Source organism: Hyla sarda, unplaced genomic scaffold (assembly GCF_029499605.1).
Source record: "Hyla sarda isolate aHylSar1 unplaced genomic scaffold, aHylSar1.hap1 scaffold_66, whole genome shotgun sequence".
NCBI lineage: Eukaryota > Metazoa > Chordata > Amphibia > Anura > Hylidae > Hyla > Hyla sarda.
In genome coordinates this window covers 494,274-506,567 of record NW_026610675.1, presented here as the reverse complement: position 1 = coordinate 506,567, position 12,294 = coordinate 494,274, and the positions used below count along the sequence as shown (strand labels likewise).

Here is a 12,294-nt window from a genome sequence, read left to right as displayed (position 1 = left end):
CAGGGGGCGGGGCTGTGATCACATGTCATTCTATTATATCCAGGGGGCGGGGCTGTGATCACATGTCATTCTATTATATCCAGGGGGCGGGGCTGTGATCACATGTCATTCTATTATATCCAGGGGGCGGGGCTGTGATCACATGTCATTCTATTATATCCAGGGGGCGGGGCTGTGATCACATGTCATTCTATTATATCCAGGGGGCGGGGCTGTGATCACGTCAGTATATTATATGCCGGGGGCGGGGCTGTGATCACATGTCATTCTATTATATCCAGGGGCGGGGCTGTGATCACATGTCATTCTATTATATCCAGGGGGCGGGGCTGTGATCACATGTCATTCTATTATATACAGGGGGCGGGGCTGTGATCACATGTCATTCTATTATATACAGGGGGCGGGGCTGTGATCACATGTCATTCTATTATATACAGGGGGCAGGGCTGTGATCACGTCAGTATATTATATAGAGGGGGCGGGGCTGTGATCACATGTCATTCTATTATATACAGGGGGCGGGGCTGTGATCACATGTCATTCTATTATATACAGGGGGCGGGGCTGTGATCACATGTCATTATATTACTATTATATTATAGCAGTGATGTCATACAGGGGGCGGGGCTGTGATCACATGTCATTATATTACTATTATATTATATCAGTGATGTCATACAGGGGGCGGGGCTGTGATCACATGTCATTATATTACTATTATATTATATCAGTGATGTCATACAGGAGGCGGGGCTGTGATCACATGTCAGTATATTACTATTATATTATATCAGTGATGTCATACAGGGGGCGGGGCTGTGATCACATGTCATCATATTATATCAGTGATGTCATACAGGGGGCGGGGCTGTGACCACATGTCATTATATTATATCAGTGATGTTATACAGGGGGCGGGGCTGTGACCACATGTCATTATATTATATCAGTGATGTCATACAGGGGGCGGGGCTGTGATCACATGTCATTATATTACTATTATATTATATCAGTGATGTCATACAGGGGGCAGGGCTGTGATCACATGTCATTATATTACTATTATATTATATCAGTGATGTCATACAGGGGGCGGAGCTGTGATCACATGTCACTATATTACTATTATATTATATTAGTGATGTCATACTGGGGGCGGGGCTGTGATCACATGTCATTATATTACTATTATATTATATCAGTGATGTCATACAGGGGGCGGGGCTGTGATCACATGTCATTATATTACTATTATATTGTATCAGTGATGTCATACAGGGGGCGGGGCTGTGATCACATGTCATTATATTACTATTATATTATATATGTGATGTCATACAGGGGGCGGGGCTGTGATCACATGTCATTATATTACTATTATATTATATCAGTGATGTCATACAGGGGGCGGGGCTGTGATCACATGTCATTATATTACTATTATATTATATCAGTGATGTCATACAGGGGGCGGGGCTGTGATCACATGTCATTATATTATATCAGTGATGTCATAGTTTGTTTTCTTTACTGTCTTTTTGATGATTTTGCAGCTTTGAAGAAATCTATAAATTCCAGAGACAAATCCTCAGAGTAAAAGATCGGGATGAATTTCCGATGATCCTGGTTGGAAATAAGGCAGATCTGGAGCATCAGAGACAGGTAACACTGGTCCTGCCGCTCAGTCTTGTGACCAGGTGATAGCGGGCAGGGTCATGTGACCAGGTGATAGCGGGCAGGGTCATGTGACCAGGTGATAGCGGGCAGGGTCATGTGACCAGGTGATAGCGGGCAGGGTCATGTGACCAGGTGATAGCGGGCAGGGTCATGTGACCTGGTGATAGCGGGCAGGGTCATGTGACCTGGTGATAGCGGGCAGGGTCATGTGACCTGGTGATAGCGGGCAGGGTCATGTGACCAGGTGGTAGCGGGCAGGGTCATGTGACCAGGTGGTAGCGGGCAGGGTCATGTGACCAGGTGATAGCGGGCAGGGTCATGTGGCCTGGTGATAGCGGGCAGGGTCATGTGACCTGGTGATAGCGGGCAGGGTCATGTGACCAGGTGATAGCGGGCAGGGTCTTGTGACCAGGTGATAGCGGGCAGGGTCTTGTGACCAGGTGATAGCGGGCAGGGTCTTGTGACCAGGTGATAGCGGGCAGGGTCATGTGACCAGGTGATAGCGGGCAGGGTCATGTGACCAGGTGATAGCGGGCAGGGTCTTGTGACCAGGTGATAGCGGGCAGGGTCTTGTGACCAGGTGATAGCGGGCAGGGTCATGTGACCAGGTGATAGCGGGCAGGGTCATGTGACCAGGTGATAGCGGGCAGGGTCATGTGACCAGGTGATAGCGGGCAGGGTCATGTGACCAGGTGATAGCGGGCAGGGTCATGTGACCAGGTGATAGCGGGCAGGGTCATGTGACCAGGTGATAGCGGGCAGGGTCATGTGACCAGGTGATAGCGGGCAGGGTCATGTGACCAGGTGATAGCGGGCAGGGTCATGTGACCAGGTGATAGCGGGCAGGGTCATGTGACCAGGTGATAGCGGGCAGGGTCATGTGACCAGGTGATAGCGGGCAGGGTCATGTGACCAGGTGATAGCGGGCAGGGTCATGTGACCTGGTGATAGCGGGCAGGGTCATGTGACCTGGTGATAGCGGGCAGGGTCATGTGACCTGGTGATAGCGGGCAGGGTCATGTGACCAGGTGGTAGCGGGCAGGGTCATGTGACCAGGTGGTAGCGGGCAGGGTCATGTGACCAGGTGATAGCGGGCAGGGTCATGTGGCCTGGTGATAGCGGGCAGGGTCATGTGACCTGGTGATAGCGGGCAGGGTCATGTGACCTGGTGATAGCGGGCAGGGTCATGTGACCAGGTGATAGCGGGCAGGGTCATGTGACCTGGTGATAGCGGGCAGGGTCATGTGACCAGGTGATAGCGGGCAGGGTCATGTGACCAGGTGATAGCGGGCAGGGTCATGTGACCAGGTGATAGCGGGCAGGGTCATGTGACCAGGTGATAGCGGGCAGGGTCATGTGACCAGGTGATAGCGGGCAGGTTCATGTGACCAGGTGATAGCGGGCAGGGTCTTGTGACCAGGTGACAGCGGGCAGGGTCATGTGACCAGGTGATAGCGGGCAGGGTCTTGTGACCAGGTGATAGCGGGCAGGGTCTTGTGACCAGGTGATAGCGGGCAGGGTCATGTGACCAGGTGATAGCGGGCAGGGTCATGTGACCTGGTGATAGCGGGCAGGGTCTTGTGACCAGGTGATAGCGGGCAGGGTCTTGTGACCTGGTGATAGCGGGCAGGGTCTTGTGACCAGGTGATAGCGGGCAGGGTCTTGTGACCAGGTGATAGCGGGCAGGGTCATGTGACCAGGTGATAGCGGGCAGGTTCATGTGACCAGGTGATAGCGGGCAGGGTCATGTGACCAGGTGATAGCGGGCAGGTTCATGTGACCAGGTGATAGCGGGCAGGGTCATGTGACCAGGTGATAGCGGGCAGGGTCATGTGACCAGGTGATAGCGGGCAGGGTCTTGTGACCAGGTGATAGCGGGCAGGGTCTTGTGACCAGGTGATAGCGGGCAGGGTCATGTGACCAGGTGATAGCGGGCAGGGTCTTGTGACCAGGTGATAGCGGGCAGGGTCATGTGACCAGGTGATAGCGGGCAGGGTCATGTGACCAGGTGATAGCGGGCAGGGTCATGTGACCAGGTGATAGCGGGCAGGGTCATGTGACCAGGTGATAGCGGGCAGGGTCATGTGACCAGGTGATAGCGGGCAGGGTCATGTGACCAGGTGATAGCGGGCAGGGTCTTGTGACCAGGTGATAGCGGGCAGGGTCATGTGACCAGGTGATAGCGGGCAGGGTCTTGTGACCAGGTGATAGCGGGCAGGGTCTTGTGACCTGGTGATAGCGGGCAGGGTCTTGTGACCAGGTGATAGCGGGCAGGGTCTTGTGACCAGGTGATAGCGGGCAGGGTCTTGTGACCAGGTGATAGCGGGCAGGGTCTTGTGACCAGGTGATAGCGGGCAGGGTCTTGTGACCAGGTGATAGCGGGCAGGGTCATGTGACCAGGTGATAGCGGGCAGGTTCATGTGACCAGGTGATAGCGGGCAGGGTCTTGTGACCAGGTGATAGCGGGCAGGGTCTTGTGACCAGGTGATAGCGGGCAGGGTCTTGTGACCAGGTGATAGCGGGCAGGGTCATGTGACCAGGTGATAGCGGGCAGGGTCTTGTGACCAGGTGATAGCGGGCAGGGTCTTGTGACCAGGTGATAGCGGGCAGGGTCTTGTGACCAGGTGATAGCGGGCAGGGTCATGTGACCAGGTGATAGCGGGCAGGGTCATGTGACCAGGTGATAGCGGGCAGGGTCATGTGACCAGGTGATAGCGGGCAGGGTCATGTGACCAGGTGATAGCGGGCAGGGTCATGTGACCAGGTGATAGCGGGCAGGGTCATGTGACCAGGTGATAGCGGGCAGGGTCATGTGACCAGGTGATAGCGGGCAGGGTCATGTGACCAGGTGATAGCGGGCAGGGTCATGTGACCAGGTGATAGCGGGCAGGGTCATGTGACCAGGTGATAGCGGGCAGGGTCATGTGACCAGGTGATAGCGGGCAGGGTCATGTGACCAGGTGATAGCGGGCAGGGTCATGTGACCAGGTGATAGCGGGCAGGGTCATGTGACCAGGTGATAGCGGGCAGGGTCATGTGACCAGGTGATAGCGGGCAGGGTCATGTGACCCGGTGTTGGCGGTCGGATCACTGGGGCCATTTTCACCAGTCATCTGTATGGAGAAGATAATTTCCGTCATTTCTCTTGTATTGTTCTCTGTTATCTGCCATGTAATGTTCACTCTTCACCAGCAGAGGGCAGTATTAGTATTCGGATCTATCGCTTCTCAGTATAAATAAGAGGTGACGAGTGGCAAAATGTATAATAACCTGTTAGTGTTTGAATTTATGTTGAGAAGCAAATAGATCAAAATACAAATGGTGGACGTGCGGCTGCTTTATTACATACAGATGTCTATCCTACAACAACAGCCTGAGGGGCCCCCATAACCTTCTGTGTGTAGACTGGGGCCCCATAACATTCTCTGTGTGTAGACTGGGGCCCCATAACCCTCTGTGTGTAGACTGGGGCCCCATAACATTCTGTGTGTAGACTGGGGCCCCATAACCTTCTGTGTGTAGACTGGGGCCCCATAACCTTCTGTGTGTAGACTGGGGCCCTATAACATTCTGTGTGTAGACTGGGGCCCCATAACCTTCTGTGTGTAGACCGGGGCCCCATAACCTTCTGTGTGTAGACCGGGGCCCCCATAACCCTTCTGTGTGTAGACCGGGGCCCCCATAACCCTTCTGTGTGTAGACCGGGGCCCCCATAACCCTCTGTGTGTAGACCGGGGGCCCCCATAACCTTCTGTGTGTAGGCCGGGGCCCCATAACCTTCTGTGTGTAGACTGGGGCCCCATAACCTTCTGTGTGTAGACCGGGGCCCCCATAACCCTTCTCTATGTGTAGACCGGGGCCCCCATAACCCTTCTCTGTGTGTAGACCGGGCCCCCATAACCCTTCTCTGTGTGTAGACCGGGGCCCCCATAACCCTTCTCTGTGTGTAGACCGGGGCCCCCATAACCCTTCTCTGTGTGTAGACCGGGGCCCCCATAACCCTTCTCTGTGTGTAGACCGGGGCCCCCATAACCCTTCTCTGTGTGTAGACCGGGGCCCCCATAACCCTTCTCTGTGTGTAGACCGGGGCCCCCATAACCCTCTCTGTGGGTAGACCGGGGCCCCCATAACCCTCTCTGTGGGTAGACCGGGGCCCCCATAACCCTCTCTGTGGGTAGACCGGGGCCCCCATAACCCTTCCCTGTGTGTAGACCGGGGCCCCCATAACCCTTCCCTGTGTGTAGACCGGGGCCCCCATAACCCTTCTCTGTGTGTAGACCGGGGCCCCCATAACCCTTCTCTGTGTGTAGACCGGGGCCCCCATAACCCTTCTCTGTGTGTAGACCGGGGCCCCCATAACCCTTCTCTGTGTGTAGACCGGGGCCCCCATAACCCTTCTCTGTGTGTAGACCGGGGCCCCCATAACCCTTCTCTGTGTGTAGACCGGGGCCCCCATAACCCTTCTCTGTGTGTAGACCGGGGCCCCCATAACCCTTCTCTGTGTGTAGACCGGGGCCCCCATAACCCTTCTCTGTGTGTAGACTGGGCCCCCATAACCCTCTCTGTGGGTAGACCGGGGCCCCCATAACCCTTCCCTGTGTGTAGACCGGGGCCCCCATAACCCTTCCCTGTGGGTAGACCGGGGCCCCCATAACCCTTCTCTGTGTGTAGACCGGGGCCCCCATAACCCTTCTCTGTGTGTAGACCGGGGCCCCCATAACCCTTCTCTGTGTGTAGACCGGGGCCCCCATAACCCTTCTCTGTGTGTAGACCGGGGCCCCCATAACCCTTCTCTGTGTGTAGACCGGGGCCCCCATAACCCTTCTCTGTGTGTAGACCGGGGCCCCCATAACCCTTCTCTGTGTGTAGACTGGGCCCCCATAACCCTTCTCTGTGTGTAGACCGGGGCCCCCATAACCCTCTCTATGTTTGTATGAATAATATTGGGGTCATTGGTCTGCTCTGGGGGCGCAGTCACGTTGTTCTGACTTTTTTGCAGGTAACTCAGGAGGAGGGGCACCAATTGGCGCGGCAGCTGAAAGTGACGTATATGGAGGCGTCTGCGAAAATCCGAATGAACGTCGATCAAGCTTTTCATGAACTGGTGCGAGTGGTGAGGTGAGTGCAGAGAGGAGACGAGTGGAGAGTGCGGGGAGGAGACGAGTGGAGAGTGCGGGGAGGAGACGAGTGGAGAGTGCGGGGAGGAGACGAGTGGAGAGTGCGGGGAGGAGACGAGTGGAGAGTGCGGGGAGGAGACGAGTGGAGAGTGCGGGGAGGAGACGAGTGGAGAGTGCGGGGAGGAGACGAGTGGAGAGTGCGGGGAGGAGACGAGTGGAGAGTGCGGGGAGGAGACGAGTGGAGAGTGCGGGGAGGAGACGAGTGGAGAGTGCGGGGAGGAGACGAGTGGAGAGGAGAGTGCGGGGAGGAGACGAGTGGAGAGTGGGGGGAGGAGACGAGTGGAGAGTGCGGGGAGGAGACGAGTGGAGAGTGCGGGGAGGAGACGAGTGGAGAGTGCGGGGAGGAGACGAGTGGAGAGTGCGGGGAGGAGACGAGTGGAGAGTGCGGGGAGGAGACGAGTGGTGAGGAGAGTGCAGAGAGGAGACGAGTGGTGAGGAGAGTGCAGAGAGGAGACGAGTGGTGAGGAGAGTGCAGAGAGGAGACGAGTGGTGAGGAGAGTGCAGAGAGGTGACGAGTGGTGAGGAGAGTGCAGAGAGGAGACGAGTGGTGAGGAGAGTGCAGAGAGGAGACGAGTGGGGAGGAGAGTGCAGAGAGGAGACGAGTGGTGAGGAGAGTACAGAGAGGAGACGAGTGGTGAGGAGAGTACAGAGAGGAGACGAGTGGTGAGGTAGGTGCGGGGAGGAGACGAGTGGAGAGGTAGGTGCGGGGAGGAGACGAGTGGAGAGGTAGGTGCGGGGAGGAGACGAGTGGAGAGGTAGGTGCGGGGAGGAGACGAGTGGAGAGGTAGGTGCGGGGAGGAGACGAGTGGAGAGGTAGGTGCGGGGAGGAGACGAGTGGAGAGGTAGGTGCGGGGAGGAGACGAGTGGAGAGGTAGGTGCGGGGAGGAGACGACTGGAGAGGTAGGTGCGGGGAGGAGACGAGTGGAGAGGTAGGTGCGGGGAGGAGACGAGTGGAGAGGTAGGTGCGGGGAGGAGACGAGTGGAGAGGTAGGTGCGGGGAGGAGACGAGTGGAGAGGTAGGTGCGGGGAGGAGACGAGTGGAGAGGTAGGTGCGGGGAGGAGACGAGTGGAGAGGTAGGTGCGGGGAGGAGACGAGTGGAGAGGTAGGTGCGGGGAGGAGACGAGTGGAGAGGTAGGTGCGGGGAGGAGACGAGTGGAGAGGTAGGTGCGGGGAGGAGACGAGTGGAGAGGTAGGTGCGGGGAGGAGACGAGTGGGGAGGTAGGTGCGGGGAGGAGACGAGTGGGGAGGTAGGTGCGGGGAGGAGACGAGTGGGGAGGTAGGTGCGGGGTGAGGTAAGTGTGGGGAGGTAGGTGCGGGGTGAGGTAAGTGTGGGGAGGTAGGTGCGGGGTGAGGAGACGTGTGGGGAGGTAGGTGCGGGGGGAGGAGACGAGTGGGGAGGTAGGTGCGGGGAGGAGACGAGTGGGGAGGTAGGTGCGGGGAGGAGACGAGTGGGGAGGTAGGTGCGGGGAGGAGACGAGTGGGGAGGTAGGTGCGGGGAGGAGACGAGTGGGGAGGTAGGTGCGGGGAGGAAGGTGCGGGGAGGAGACGAGTGGGGAGGTAGGTGCGGGGAGGAGACGAGTGGGGAGGTAGGTGCGGGGTGAGGTAAGTGTGGGGAGGTAGGTGCGGGGTGAGGTAAGTGTGGGGAGGTAGGTGCGGGGTGAGGAGACGTGTGGGGAGGTAGGTGCGGGGGGAGGAGACGAGTGGGGAGGTAGGTGCGGGGAGGAGACGAGTGGGGAGGTAGGTGCGGGGAGGAGACGAGTGGGGAGGTAGGTGCGGGGAGGAGACGAGTGGGGAGGTAGGTGCGGGGAGGAAGGTGCGGGGAGGAGACGAGTGGGGAGGTAGGTGCGGGGAGGAGACGAGTGGGGTGGTAGGTGCGGGGAGGAGACGAGTGGGGAGGTAGGTGCGGGGAGGAGACGAGTTGGTAGGTAGGTGCGGGGAGGAGACGAGTGGTGAGGTAGGTGCGGGGTGAGGTAAGTGTGGGGAGGTAGGTGTGGGGAGGTAGGTGCGGGGAGGAGACGAGTGGGGAGGTAGGTGCGGGGAGGAGACGAGTGGGGAGGTAGGTGCGGGGAGGAGACGAGTGGGGAGGTAGGTGCGGGGAGGAGACGAGTGGAGAGGTAGGTGCGGGGAGGAGACGAGTGGGGAGGTAGGTGCGGGGAGGAGACGAGTGGGGAGGTAGGTGCGTGGAGGAGACGAGTGGGGAGGTAGGTGCGGGGAGGAGACGAGTGGGAAGGTAGGTGCGGGGAGGAGACGAGTGGGGAGGTAGGTGCGGGGTGAGGTAAGTGTGGGGAGGTAGGTGCGGGGTGAGGAGACGAGTGGGGAGGTAGGTGCGGGGAGGAGACGAGTGGGGAGGTAGGTGCGGGGAGGAGACGAGTGGAGAGGTAGGTGCGGGGAGGAGACGAGTGGAGAGGTAGGTGCGGGGAGGAGACGAGTGGAGAGGTAGGTGCGGGGAGGAGACGAGTGGAGAGGTAGGTGCGGGGAGGAGACGAGTGGAGAGGTAGGTGCGGGGAGGAGACGAGTGGAGAGGTAGGTGCGGGGAGGAGAGGTAGGTGCGGGGAGGAGACGAGTGGGGAGGTAGGTGCGGGGAGGAGAAGAGTGGGGAGGTAGGTGCGGTGTGAGGTAAGTGTGGGGAGGTAGGTGCGGGGTGAGGTAAGTGTGGGGAGGTAGGTGCGGGGTGAGGTAAGTGTGGGGAGGTAGGTGCGGGGTGAGGTAAGTGTGGGGAGGTAGGTGCGGGGTGAGGAGACGAGTGGGGAGGTAGGTGCGGGGAGGAGACGAGTGGGGAGGTAGGTGCGGGGGTGAGGTAAGTGTGGGGAGGTAGGTGCGGGGAGGAGACGAGTGGGGAGGTAGGTGCGGGGAGGAGACGAGTGGGGAGGTAGGTGCGGGGAGGAGACGAGTGGAGAGGTAGGTGCGGGGAGGAGACGAGTGGAGAGGTAGGTGCGGGGAGGAGACGAGTGGAGAGGTAGGTGCGGGGAGGAGACGAGTGGAGAGGTAGGTGCGGGGAGGAGACGAGTGGGGAGGTAGGTGCGGGGAGGAGACGAGTGGGGAGGTAGGTGCGTGGAGGAGACGAGTGGGGAGGTAGGTGCGGGGAGGAGACGAGTGGGGAGGTAGGTGCGGGGAGGAGACGAGTGGGGAGGTAGGTGCGGGGTGAGGTAAGTGTGGGGAGGTAGGTGCGGGGAGGAGACGAGTGGGGAGGTAGGTGCGGGGAGGAGACGAGTGGGAGGTAGGTGCGGGGTGAGGTAAGTGTGGGGAGGTAGGTGCGGGGAGGAGACGAGTGGGGAGGTAGGTGCGGGGAGGAGACGAGTGGGGAGGTAGGTGCGGGGAGGAGACGAGTGGGGAGGTAGGTGCGGGGAGGAGACGAGTGGGGAGGTAGGTGCGGGGGTGAGGTAAGTGTGGGGAGGTAGGTGCGGGGAGGAGACGAGTGGGGAGGTAGGTGCGGGGAGGAGACGAGTGGGGAGGTAGGTGCGGGGAGGAGACGAGTGGGGAGGTAGGTGCGGGGAGGAGACGAGTGGGGAGGTAGGTGCGGGGAGGAGACGAGTGGGGAGGTAGGTGCGGGGAGGAGACGAGTGGGGAGGTAGGTGCGGGGAGGAGACGAGTGGGGAGGTAGGTGCGGGGAGGAGACGAGTGGGGAGGTAGGTGCGGGGAGGAGACGAGTGGGGAGGTAGGTGCGGGGAGGAGACGAGTGGGGAGGTAGGTGCGGGGAGGAGACGAGTGGGGAGGTAGGTGCGGGGTGAGGTAAGTGTGGGGAGGTAGGTGCGGGGAGGAGACGAGTGGGGAGGTAGGTGCGGGGAGGAGACGAGTGGGGAGGTAGGTGCGGGGAGGAGACGAGTGGGGAGGTAGGTGCGGGGTGAGGTAAGTGTGGGGAGGATGATGGGGGTGAAGGTCGGTGGATCTCACTCCCATCATTCTCGGAGTAACTTCTCTCTTTTCTGCAGGAAGTTTCAGGAGCAGGAGTGCCCCCCCTCCCCGGAGCCGACGCGGAAGGAGAAGGACAAGAATGGCTGTCATTGCGTCATCTTCTAGGGGCGGCTGGCGCAGCTGACACTCGGCGTCCTGTCTGAGCAGCGTCTTATCTCACGTCACCAGGATGGCCTTAGACCATGTGACCCTGGACGCAGGAAAGTCCCTTGAAGCCCCCCCCCCCCCCCCCCCCCCCCCACACACACAGGAGCGAGCAGGTCTCTCTGAAAACTCACCGACCCCCACCCACCTTTCCTTCTTTTACGGTACAATTTTAGCGGCGGCTCCGGACGCAGCGCGTGATGTCCGTCTGCAAATTCCACGTTGATGCGCGGCGACTCTTTTTTTTCTTTATAATTATTTTACCTCCTTTTTTTATTTTTATTGAATTATTCTGTCGCGTTTCAGCATCCGATTTTTATTCACCAAGAATCCGGTTTCGAAGTGTCCTTTCCTTTCAAGATGGCGGTTGTCGTTATTTTTCCGTTCACCTCTGTCAGTATTGGCGTAGAAAATCGTTGTGCATAGGGAGGGGGGGGCAGGGGCGGTTTCCTGGTCATGTGATCTGCGTCACGTCTTTATTATTTACGCCTTTCTAGCGATAATGTAGCAGCCCCCCCCATCTGTAAGCCAAGTACTGAGGACTCATTCGCCACCCGCCGCGCCCGACCGGAGAACTAAGTGCCTGAGCTGAACTCTGACCCCGGAGGGATGGGCGCACATATGGCGTTATATACGCGGGCGGTGAGCGTCGTAACCGTTGCCAAATTCTAATTATAATAAAGGTTATTGGTTTAAAATGCTGCTTTTTTTTTTTTACCCAAACAGCGCCGCCACCGGCCGCAGGTTGTGTCTGGTATTGCGGTTCTAATGTATAGTAAATCTCCAGCAAAAGTGCTGCCTAATGGAGGTGGCTTTTCATACGTGGCTCTCCGGCTGTTGCAAAACTACAACTCCCAGCATGCCCGGACAGCCAACGGCTGTCCGGGCATGCTGGGAATTGGAGATTTTCCTAGTCTTGATGACGGAAAATATGGATTTTATTAAAGACAGGAGGCTCATATTATTATGCTATTCTTTCTTTAATTTAGCCCACAGCAGCAAGGGTTAACATACAGAACAGTGAAGAAAACTTTTTAGCGTAACCAAACATCAGGTGTATGGTAGAGTCCATATCATCCAATCAGAATAGGGTACAGGTGAGAAGGTGCGTGAACACCGACTATAGAAGAAAAAACACCCAACAACTTCCAAAGTAGAACTGGAACTTGGAGGCCAAACAGGAGAACATCGGAACGAAGACTTGACCACGAGGCGAATCAATAATCCTCCATCTAGGCTGAAATAAATAAGAAACAACAAGCAAAGGTAACTAGGGAGGGATAATATTCGCCTCCGGTCTTTAATAAAATCCATATTTTCCGTCATCAAGACTAGGAAAATCTCCAATTTTATTGAAAGACAGAGGCTCATATTATGTAT

The 12,294-nt window shown here is 57.7% G+C and overlaps 1 protein-coding gene across 1 annotated transcript in view; it reads left to right on the top strand.

The window, feature by feature from the left end:
- The window catches only part of RRAS2 (RAS related 2), a 63,633-nt gene extending 52,021 nt beyond the window's left edge, over window positions 1-11,612 (top strand). The window contains exons 4-6 of the mRNA XM_056554296.1: window positions 1,557-1,665; window positions 6,680-6,798; window positions 10,788-11,612. Of these exons, the coding sequence (XP_056410271.1) occupies window positions 1,557-1,665; window positions 6,680-6,798; window positions 10,788-10,875 (316 nt within the window). The 3' untranslated portion in view covers window positions 10,876-11,612. The remainder of the gene's footprint in view (window positions 1-1,556; window positions 1,666-6,679; window positions 6,799-10,787) is intronic.
- The last annotated feature ends 682 nt before the right edge of the window (window positions 11,613-12,294 follow it).